At 33.0% G+C, this 12980-nt stretch overlaps 1 protein-coding gene across 1 annotated transcript; it reads right to left on the bottom strand.

The window, feature by feature from the left end:
- Positions 1 to 11768: 11768 nt before the first annotated feature.
- On the bottom strand, positions 11769 to 12305 carry LOC139859950 (uncharacterized). Its single transcript, XM_071848732.1, has one exon. It carries the CDS (start codon positions 12303 to 12305, stop codon positions 11769 to 11771), a length of 537 nt encoding a protein of 178 aa, XP_071704833.1.
- Positions 12306 to 12980: the final 675 nt, after the last annotated feature.

Below are 12980 nucleotides of genomic sequence, written 5' to 3'. Positions count from 1 at the left end.
TCACATACAGAATTATTAGAAGAATTTCCAGAATTACAAGGAACAGGAGAATGTTCTTTAGGAGAAGGAACTGAACAAATTAATGAAGCTGAAATGTTAGCTACACTTATAGCTAATGGATATGAACCAACAACAGAAGAAATTCAAATGCTAAAAGAAGAAGACAGATATCGATATAAATCATCGATAGAAGAACCTCCAAAATTAGAGTTAAAGCCACTTCCAAACCATTTGGAATACGCTTATTTACATGGTGAATCTGAATTACCTGTAATAATATCGTCTTCTCTTACTGAAAATGAGAAATCACAACTCATTTCTGTGTTGAAAGCTCATAAACCAGCCATTGCATGGAAGATTCATGATATTAAAGGAATAAGTCCTTCATATTGCACACATAAAATCCTTATGGAAGAAGGTCATAAAACGTATGTGCAACGCCAACGAAGACTAAATCCTAATATGCAAGATGTAGTTAAAAAAGAAATAATTAAACTGCTAGATGCAGGTTTAATTTATCCAATTTCTGATAGTCCATGGGTAAGCCTAGTTCAATGCGTACCTAAGAAGGGTGGCATGACTGTCATTACAAATGAAAAAAATGAGCTTATTCCTACTAGGACTGTAACATGATGGCGTGTATGTATTGATTATAAAAAATTAAATGACGCCACCAGAAAAGATCACTTTCCCTTACCTTTCATTGATCAAATGTTGGAAAGATTAGCTGGAAATAGTTACTATTGTTTTCTAGATGTATTTTCTGGATATTTTCAAATTCTAATAGCACCCGAAGATCAAGAGAAAACCACATTCACGTGCCCTTATGGTACTTTTGCTTACAAACGCATGCCATTTGGACTTTGCAACGCCCCTGCAACCTTTCAAAGGTGCATGATGGTGATTTTTCACGACATGATAGAAGAATGCATGGAAGTTTTCATGGGTGACTTTTCAGTCTTCGGTGATACATTTGAAACATGTCTAGCTAATCTTGAACGAATGCTTATTAGATGCGAACAATCAAATCTAGTACTTAATTGGGAGAAATGTCATTTCATGGTTAAAGAAGGCATCGTTCTTGGACATAAAATTTCAAAAGAAGGAATTGAAGTGGATAGAGCTAAAGTAGATGTAATTGCTAAACATCCACATCCCACCAATGTTAGAGGAGTTAGGAGTTTTCTAGGGCATGCCGGTTTTTACCGACGTTTCATAAAAGATTTTTCTAAAATTGCCACTCCTATGAATAAACTCCTAGAAAAGGATGCTCCATTCATCTTTTCAGATGAATGTATCAAATCTTTTAATATTCTTAAAGAGAAACTCACTAATGCGCCGATCATGATAACACCGAATTGGAATCTACCATTTGAACTAATGTGCGATGCAAATGATTTTGCAATGGGAGCCGTTTTAGGACAAAGGATTGAAAAACGATTTCAACCTATATATTATGCTAGTAAGACGTTACAAGGAGCACAAACGAATTACACAACTACTAAAAAAGAACTCCTTGCTATTGTCTTTGCTTTTGACAAATTTCGATCATATCTCGTTCTAGCAAAAACGGTGGTCTATACCGACCATTCTGCTCTTAGATACCTATTTTTGAAACAAGATGCTAAACCAAGATTAATCCGTTGGATCTTACTCTTACAAGAGTTCGATATTGAAATCCGAGATAAAAGAGGAGCAGAAAATCTCGCCGCTGATCATCTTTCTCGTCTTGAAAATCCTGAATTAGAAGTTCTAAATGAATCGGCCATACAAGACAACTTTCCTGATGAATATCTAATAAAGATAGATTATAATGAAATCCCATGGTTTGCAGACTATGCAAACTACTTAGTTTGTGGATTCCTTAAAAAAGGATTATCGTACCAAAAACGAAAGAAATTCTTCAGTGATATAAAGTGCTATTTCTGGGAAGATCCACATCTGTTTAAAAGTTGTCCCGATGGAATAATACGCCGATGTGTATTCGGAGATGAAGCTAGTAAAATTTTAAACCATTGTCACACAGGACCAACAGGAGGGCATTATGGGCCTCAATTAACAGCAAGAAAAGTTTATGAAGCTGGATTCTATTGGCCTACAATTTACAAAGACGCACACCTTCTTTGCAAATCATGTGATGCTTGACAAAGGGCAAGAAAAATAAGTCAACGTGATGAAATGCCACAAAATATCATTCAAGTATGCGAAGTATTTGACATTTGGGGTATTGACTTTATGGGTCCATTTCCAAAATCTCATAATAATCTCTATATTCTCATAGCCATTGATTATGTATCTAAATGGGCGGAAGCACAAGCTCTCCCAACTAATGATGCACGAGTTGTAGTCAACTTTTTAAAACATCTTTTTACAAGGTTTGGAACACCGAAAGCTTTAATAAGTGATCGGGGTACTCATTTCTGTAATAATCAACTTGAGAAAGTTCTTAAAAGATATGGAGTAACTCATAAAATCTCCACCGCATATCATCCACAAACAAGTGGACAAGTTGAAAATACCAACCGAGCTTTAAAACGTATTCTAGAGAAAACCGTAGGATCAAATCCGAAGGAATGGTCCATTAAGTTGGAGGATGCACTCTGGGCTTTTAGAACAGCCTACAAAACTCCAATTGGAACCACACCTTTTAGACTTGTTTATGGAAAAGCATGTCATCTTCCAGTAGAAATTGAACACAAAGTATTTTGGGCTTTGAAGACATGTAATCTTGATTTACATGAAGCCGGACGTCTACGATTAAGTCAACTAAACGAATTAGAAGAATTAAGACATGAAGCCAGACGTCTACGATTAAGGAACTTGAGAATCAGAAGTTATACCCCTTAGCTTTAACTATCAGTTGCACCTTGGAAAGGTGTGATTCGTTTTGGAAAATGTGGAAAGTTAAACCCACGATACATTGGTCCTTTTGAAATCTTGGAATGTGTTGGACCCGTTGCTTACCGTTTGGATCTACCAGCACAATTGAGCTCAGTTCATCCTACCTTCCACGTGTCAAACTTGAAGAAGTGTCATGCTGCACCCGAACATATCATACCACTTGAAGAACTTACTATTGATGATAAACTCCACTTCGTGGAAGAACCTGTCGAAATTATGGACCGTGAGGTCAAAACTTTGAAACGCAACAAGATTCCGATCGTTCTAGTATGATGGAATGCCAAACGAGGACCTGAGTTTACTTGGGAGCGAGAGGATAAAATGATGCAGAAGTATCCTCACCTTTTCCCGACTCCTCCATCTACCTCAGCTTAAAATTTCGGGACGAAATTTTCTTTAACAGGAGGGTAATGTAACGACCCTGGATTTTTCCAACGTTTATTTATTAATAATTGTTATTATCAATACTTGTGATTTAACGAATGTATGTTATTACATTTACCTGTTACCATGATTGATCATACTTGTCTTTAAATGCCTGAAACGTCTTTGTGACACACATACATTACACGAATAACATTTTTGAGTATTATTTACATTCATGATTAATTTATTAATCATTTTAATTAACTATGGTTACTAGTTAATTACTTGGGCTTTTGTTGGATTTATTTGTTAATTACTTGAACATGGACTTTTATTAATAGTTAATGGACTTAAGAGCCCACCCTACATCTTTAATGGACTTGTTAGCCCACTCTACTTAACTAGATGGATTATTTAGCCCAAACACATGCAAGTATTACATTTAAGATGAACTAGTTAGTTTAATACTTGTAAGAATCTAATTACATCTACTTCCCATGCAAATGCACCTATTAACCAACTTTTAAACCTTTACCATGCAAGAAACTAGTAGACAACTCCCTCCCCCCTTTTGTTACCCCAAACCGTCAGCCACCTATAGCATGGGAGGGTTCAAATTTTTTTTTTTTTTACTTAACACTTGTATTCTCTCATTTTACTCTTTCACTTTCACACACACTTCAAATTACTTGCAACTTTTCTCTCATTTGCTCTCTACTTTGTGATTTCCTTTCAAAGTTTCTTCTCCTTCTTTTTCTGTTGTAAAACCGAACCCATAACACACTTATCATCATCATTCTTTTACTTGTTTCTTGTTATTGTTTCATTACTTGTAGTTGTTTGTTGTTACTTACTAATTATTAAGAATCAAACTTGTTAGTTTGATTCTTCATTTATCTTGTTCATAACAAGAACATACAAGAACTGAACTTGCTAGTTTATGTTCTACATTTAAAGTTTTAAAAGATTAAAGTTCACGAGTTAAAACCATACTTGAAGTTCATGAAGTAAACTTAAAGTTTACTTTCTAAAGATCAAGACTTAGGCTTGAATATTTAAAAGTATGAAACCCATGAACTTGTTACTTGTTTATTTAGATTATTTCTTCATTTTATGTACTTTAAAGTTGTGATTTGGTCAAGTATTACTAGTTAATCTTGATTTCATTTTTCTTGAACAAAAGTTAACTTGAAAGTTCAAGAACATGGAAGTGTAACTCTTTAGTTATAACTTCATACACTTGTGTTAGATTTAACTTAATAACTTTAGATCTAGACTTTTGGGTCTCAGATCTTCAAGATCTAACTAAGAACTATGTTCTACATCTTAAGATCTTGATTAGTTAGTTTACATTCAAGGTTGTAGTTCAATATTACTTTTATATTTCATGTATGTGTTAAATCTAAGACTTTGATGTAACTTTGGTTCATCAAAACACTTGCAACACTTAATTGAGTTGTGCTACTTATCTTAGACTTACACTTGGGTTATGATGGTTAAAACTTGGTAAAGATGATGTAAACACATCAACGAGTTGTACACTTGAAGCTATAAGCATCAAGGATGAGAACCGTGATAAGCATCGAGTACCAAGAAACCCCGGAACCTACTGTTTTACTGATTCTGTGTCTGACCCATACAACCTGGGCTACTGTAAAGATGATTTTCAGATAGCTCTGTTCGAGTATATAGCTTTTCATTTAGGACTCGTCTTAATCCGAGTTACGGTTTAGGATTTATGGCCCTCCGATCGTCACTATGTCCTTTTAACGTTGTGCTGAAAATTCTGACCTACTCGCACTTAGACTGTCACCACGGTCAAACGAAGACGAGTTTGCTTCTGGGATTTTTACCACAACTAAAGGACTCATATGCTGAGCCATGGTCACTGGTCTCACCTTATTTCAGTAGATTTATAGGCCGTGGTGACTGACCGAAGTCTGCCTTTGTTTTAAACTTCTTTCATGAACGAAACTTACTTTACACCTTTTTGTTTGATGATGAATGATGATGACCTTTAAGACCAAATTTACATACATTTAAACCTATTGGGATGATTTACTGACTCAGTACTATTTGACTTAGGTTGAGGACTTTCCGGACCTACGTACTTGCTTATTTTCCGACTCGACTTTACCACTACTTTACCACTGTGAGTTATAGCATTCCCTTTTACTTTAACTATTTTGGGAACTGAGAATACATGAGCATTTTACATTTTACATACTAGGCACGAGTACTTAAACTTTATATATGTGTGGGTTATACAACGGCATAAACATTCCCTTTAGCTCGGTAACGTTTAGTCATTGGTTTTTGAACCGGTGAAAGCGAATCTTAGATATGGATCCATAGGGTTTGACATCCCCACTCGGGCTAGTCGCGCTAGCATTTAATGAGTGTTTAATACTTCATATACATACGCACTTGCCAAGTGTACTTTCAGGGGGGGTATAAACGTTAAGTTAGTTACCAAGTGCCTACGGTTAAACATATACTTTATCATACTGTTTAGAAACGCTCTTTGTAGCACTGAAATCTTGTGGCCTACCTTACATACTGTTATACTTAAACTATAGCTCACCAACCTTTGTGTTGACGTTTTTAAGCATGTTTTTCTCAGGTGCTTAAGGTTAGCTGCTTTCGCTGTGTACTAGTCTTGCTGTAGACACCCGCTGCTCTAGAGTTATCACCGCATGAATTGTTTATCTGCATTCATAACTTTAATACTTTTGAACAATGATTTGTAACGACCTAAGGGTCACGTACTACTACTATTTGCTTCTGTTCATTGAAGCATACTTTTGATTGTAAAACATTTGATGTTGGTTATGACGTCACCATTTATCATGAATGCAACTTGTTTTGAAAAAGCATATAGTGTTTGACCTTTTAATGATCCTGTTGTTGATGATTCGTACACGATGGTTTTGTACGGGGCATCACATGGTAACATTGAATGCTGATGAAGCAGCAAGCACTGTAGATGGTCTTAATGGCTAAAAGTTGATGATAAAGAATGGAATGTTGGAAACGCTCAATAGAAAATTTCGTACTGAAAAATGGATTGAACAAACCATGAGGAGACCGATGACAAATACAAGGACCAAACCCTATAATCAAAGAATCCAGATAATTCTGTATTCAATGAAATCTTCAGCGAATATCTTGCTCCTCACTCATGTTAAAATTTTGAGGAAAATTTTTTTTCATCAACTTTCGAACTTAGAAATTCCAAAATATCATCATAAATATCTTCGATATTTCTGAAGATATTTTCATAAAGATTCTCGTCCAAAATTATATACCTCTTCGTACTATCTGTAATACATTATATTGGAAACTTCTGTAAAACTTAAGTTTAAATTATGAATGATTTCTGGAGAAATGTTAGGAATTGAAGCATGAGTTAGTATAATATAATGACGTCAGGCCAACGTGGTTATATTAAAATAAGTCATGCTGAATTTTTAATGAAACGTGATGATGGTTCACAGATCTTACCCTCATCATGTGCCATGTTACACGACTCTTTCATTCTACTTAATCTCTAAGCATATCACGGAAATATTTTCTTGATATTTCTGTTCTTCCGTAATTCCAACTGTTGCTAATAAATCGTGCTATTACACTTTCTTTCTGATTAGAAGATTTCTTTAAATTCCTTGAATTCCAGAAATCAACCGTGACTACGTCAAAAGTTAAGACGAACCTTTATTTCATTCATTTCACTCTTTTGTGATATCTTCACCCGTACGCTTCACGTAATCGAATCGTTTTATCTCTATTAGTCAATAATAAAAAAACTCTATCATCTCATATTCGTCATGAAAACATTTTTATTGTTAGCCATGATGACCTCGATTAAATTTCGGGACGAAATTTCTTTAACGGGCAGGTACTGTGACGACCCGGAAAATTTCGACTAATTTTAAACCAAACTCTCGAACGATATTATATTTTTGACACGTTAAGCAAAGTTCATTATGTTGCGTCTCAAAAATTTTGAACTATTTTCATACATTCATGTAACTTCGACCATTTTCGACGATTCACGAACAATTAATTGTAAATAAATATGTGTGTGTGTGTGTGTGTGTGTGTATATATATATATATATATATATATATATATATATATATAATAATTGAAAATATAAATTGAAATATTATATGTTGTTGATATTAAAATTAATTGTGTAAAATAAAATAAAAATATGATATTATGATAATTATTATATAAAACATATCTTTATATATATATATATATATATATATATATATATATATATATATATAAATAAAGTATATTAGATATATATTCTGTGATTTCGAATGAAGGTAGTAAACGACAGTAACACTCAATTGTCACTCGATGAATATCAAACAAGTTAAATACGAATCTTTTCAACTCCTAAAACCCCAATTAAAACCCCCCATTTTCACTGGCTATTTTAACACAATCCCAATACCTAAATCTTAATACTGCTTTACTATATGTTATTTTAACTTGAGAACCACAATATTTTGAAATTCATAAGAAACATTTACATGGAATTGTAACTGATGGGCATAGTTTATTTACTTCTTTAGCTATTAAATTAGTCAATGAACGGTATCAAAAATTAATTGAAAGTGTGAAACTTCAGTTGATATGGGTTGATTAAAATATTACCTAATTGATTTATTTAACCGATTTATGGATATAATAATACCACACATCACAATCATCTTTAGCATTTTAAAATTTTTTCTTCTTAATTCGATCTAATGCTTGTGATATCCTGTCTCCCTAAACAAATATCTGTGAAATGAAAATATCAATCAACTTACCTTTAATTTGTAAAGAAAGATCAATCAATCAATTATTCTTTTTCTTTCTCTTGACTTGTCGACAAAACAAGAATTTCAAAACATCTAAATATTATAATATTTATTACTCTATTACATATATATTTATATCTCTATACATATGCGTTATCAATCAATGACTAAACCATCTTCCACCCGACACCCTACATCACCCCAATTTGATTTTTGACTACTAGTAAACTTTTTGTTATACATCCCTTTCTATCTATATCTCAATATCTAATCACTCTCTTCTTTATCTAACATATATACTTATACATATACCATATAGATGAACCATCACCTTTCACCCATTCATCGGCACCCATCACCACCATTTTCTTCTATACCTCTTCTAATTCCATTTTAAAAACTATCAAACACTATATCACAAACCTGCTGTAGCTGTCACCATACCCGTTCGTTTCAGTCTTCCGGCCTAGAACAAGAACTCAACTCGTGTACTATTTTCCTTGTTGTTTGAACAACATAAAACCCACAACCTAAATAAATACCTCAAAACAATAACCACTATGTATCAACCTATGTTTTCTTTCTTGATCGAATGACCACAACCACCCTAAGCCGCCAACTACAACAACCACCATTAAATCCACTAAAATTGTTGCTGTCTTCTGTTCCGCCAACAAAAACCCAACAAAACCACAACCTACTAACACCTCACGACCACCATTCTCCACCCTCTCATTCAACACCTTTCACCACCATATGTAGTTCTATTTTTATTTTTATTTTGCAGCTGGGATCAATTATCAAAGAACACCACTACCATTATCTACTACAACTACTGTAGTTTACTTCCTATTTGATCGACACCAACACAAGTTGCTACGCTGCAGGCCCTTGTTTTGATCAAGCTGTTTTACTGCTACGTACGTTTCCTGTGTTGCACACAATCACCAAGAATACATCATGATACCTGTTTCTGTCCAGGGTAAAAATCAACAAGACATCAAGTAATATTCAAATTCCAAGTACTTTCATTATCATATTACCTATCAGATGTCCTCAAGAAATTATTAGGAGATCGGCACCCATATTATATTATAAAACCCATAACAACTATTAGAATCACCACCTACAAAACTATCTTCACCATAACCCAAAATACCAAGAAAACACTATAAAAAAAATTGCATACGATGTTTATCCTATTCGATAAATCATTCAAACCTGGAATCCATGATTACGGCTGCCTGTTCTTATGTTATTTCGATCAGACCCAAACAACTTCGAAATTTTCGAATACTTTCATCAGTTCTTTTTCGATTACCATCATCAAAACACCAAGAACATCATAAATTACTGCTCTTGTTCGAATAAATATGTATACAGAAAGTATAGAGAGATTAAAGAAATTAAGAGAATATCATTGAATCGATTACTTACTTGAATCAATTGATTGACCGATTACTTGATTGATTGATGAGGGTTGACGATTAGCGATGATGATGATTTAGAAGCGAATGAAATCATCAACCGTTACTGCTGCATCGAGTCTGCTTCTTGAACTATTGTTTGCCATCTATTATGTTCGATCAAGATCAAGAACCAAACCCCTTTCGGTTTGGTTTGTTACGGCTGCAATTATTAACGAACACCCCACCCATATGACTGTTTCAAAAATAAACCGAGACCCTTTTGATTGTTTGATGCAACTTGGACAGTCCACTAAGTGTTATTTTGGGCTTCTGGAATTGGGCTGCTTTATCATACTAAACCCACGAAAGCATGTTAAATAGAATTAAATCCTGAGTTAAAATAGGAAAGCAGAAATATAGGAACGGTTAAGGCGGTTGTTGTTTAAGCGAGAGGTCGCGCGTTCGAGCCCGGGCCAGGACGTTTTTTTTTTTTTTAAAAAAGCTGGTTACATTAAGGTAGCCATTTTATTATTTTTATTACTATTATTATTATTTATTGGTGTCAATATTGTTATACTAATGGTTATTAACTATTGTTATTATTAAGTTAATTATTATTATTACTAACACTAATAATATGATTAGTATAATTGATATTTTTATCATTATTATTATTACTAAGTATTATCACTAAGTATTATTAGTATTATTATTACTATCATAATGCAAATTATTATTAATATCATTATTATTGGTATTAGTATCATTTTGTAAATATTATTATTATTATTATTATTATAATTATTATTATTATTATTATTATTATTATTATTATTATTATTATTATTATTATTATTATTATTATTATTATTATTATTATTATTATTATTATCATTATTATTATTATTATTATTACTAATAAAATTATTATTTTTATTACTAAAAGTATCATTTTTATTAAAAACTATAATTTTTTATTAAAGGTATCATTTTTATAACTATTATTATTATTATCATTATTATTATTTTACTATAACAAATATATATTCTGTGTACAAAAATATACTTATTACATATACTATAATTACATTAATATTACATTTAAATTATATATTAAACATAATTAATTAAGTTATTAATGAAACACATAATTAAAATAACAATTAATTCACTAATAATACATAAAGTTGTTCGATTACCATTATATGTGTTAATATATATATATATATATATATATATATATATATATATATATATATATATATATATATATATATATATATATATATATATATATATATATATATAAATGATATAGGTTCGTGAATCCAAGGCCAACCCTGCATTGTTCAGTATCGTCGTATGAATATTTTTACTACAAAATATTGTAGGGTGAGTTCATTTGATTCCCTTTTACTCTTTACATTTTTGGGACTGAGAATACATGCACTGTTTTTTTACAACTGCTTTATTAAATGTTTTTGAAATATATTTTTAACTGCGAATACATGAAATGCTTTTATAAATGTTTGACGAGATAGACACAAGCAAAACATTCCTCGAATAAATTATTATGCAGACAGAAGTTCTGTGGATTATTATTGAATTAGTTGGACGTTATAATTGCCACTAATTGTTGTGAATATTTCCCCTGATTATTATTGCTTGGTAACCTAAGAATTAGAATCGGGTATGGCCCTAATCCACGCGAATCCTAAAGGTAGCTACCGGGTTTAACACCCCCACCCAGAATGTTCACTAGACGGAAGAGCTAGTGGGCGTGGTGTTTAGTACTTCGAAGTTTATATATTATACAGACGAGATATTCTGTTTTGGGGATATTATTGATGCGCTTTATATGTTAAGGTCAGTTACCAAGCCAAGCTATGAAAGCAAAGAAATGTGAATGTTATGAATCGAGAGAATGATTTTATACACATGTTATGTGTATGATATTTTGTACACGAGATATGTGTACAGTTACAAAGAATTATTGAAAAATGGTTTCGTACACGAGATAGGTGTACTGTATTTAAATCTTGTGGTCTATCAAAATGATGAATTTTACTGTTTATGATAAACTTATGAACTCACCAACTTTTTGGTTGACACTTTTAAGCATGTTTATTCTCAGGTATGAAAGAAATCTTCCGCTGTGCATTTGCTCATTTAGAGATAATACTTAGAGTCGTTCATGGCATATAGAGGTCTGTACCTCGCAATGGGACCAGCTGTTGAAGACTTCGTCCAGGTGGATTAGGACGGGTCACTACACTCGTAGTTCTTTGTCCATTCGCAAATGCGTATCGAACCTTTCTCTTATTGATAATGAACGACGAACCGGTTGATAATCCTCCTCTAACCCACAAAAAGCTCGACCATTATCTTCAGTTATCATGTTGTGTAAAATCACGCACGTATACATAATGCACTGTATCTTCTCGATATAGAATTGTATTGCAGGACTTTTAATGATTGCAAAAAGACCTTGAAGAACACCGAAAGCTCGTTTGATATCCTTTCTTGCTGACTCTTGGTACCTTTTGAATCTTGTTATTTTTGGTTCAATCGTACTTTTGAACGATTTCACAAGGGTCGCCCAATCAGGATAAATTCCGTCCGCTAAATAATACCCTTTTGTAAATTGTTTTCCATTCACCGCATAGTTACACGGTGGAGCTCTATCTTCAAGTAACTGTTTAAATAAATCGGATTGATTTAACACATTGATATTATTATTTGAACCAACTAGTCCAAAGTAAGGGTGCCAAATCCACAAATCATACGAGGCGACCGCTTCCAACATTATTGTTGGGTGACCATGATCGCCTCGTGTGTATTGACCTTTCCAAGAAACTGGACAATTTTTCCAAGCCCAATGCATACAATCTAGACTATCGAGCATGCCCGAAAAACCATGTATTTGCTCATGGTTTGTAATTAAACGTTGAACATCATGAGTATTAGGTTTTCTTAAATATTCGGTTGAATATAAATGTATAACACTTTTGCAATAATTTTCTAAACAACGGTATGATGTTGTTTCACCAATATGCAAATACTCATCAAAATATCAGGAGCAACACCGTATGCTAATTGTCTTATAGCGGATGTGATTTTTTGATAAATAGTAAATCCGAGTAAACCGGTTGCATCCCTTATTTGATGAAAATATTTAAAGTATGAAGGAATAGGTTCATGAGAATAACTGAGTATACCTGCGGATATACGGTTAAACAATCGACGGCTCATTCGAAACCTTCTTCGGAATTTATCTTCGGGGAAGGTTGGTGTGTCGGAAAAGTAATCATTCCACAAGAGTGTAGCCCTTCCAGCCCGATCTCTATGAAAATACCTTCTTGGATTTTTCGGAATAGGTTGTTGATTTTCTTCCTCTTCTTCGGCATCTAAAAAATCAAGAATATCGAGTTGTTGTTGCGGATCGTACGCACTTGTTACTTGTGCGAGGTCTTCTAAATCG

Source organism: Rutidosis leptorrhynchoides, chromosome 7, assembly GCF_046630445.1.
Source record: "Rutidosis leptorrhynchoides isolate AG116_Rl617_1_P2 chromosome 7, CSIRO_AGI_Rlap_v1, whole genome shotgun sequence".
Lineage (NCBI taxonomy): Eukaryota > Viridiplantae > Streptophyta > Magnoliopsida > Asterales > Asteraceae > Rutidosis > Rutidosis leptorrhynchoides.
Note: the sequence above shows the minus strand (reverse complement) of the source record. Positions and strands in the feature narration are given on the sequence as shown.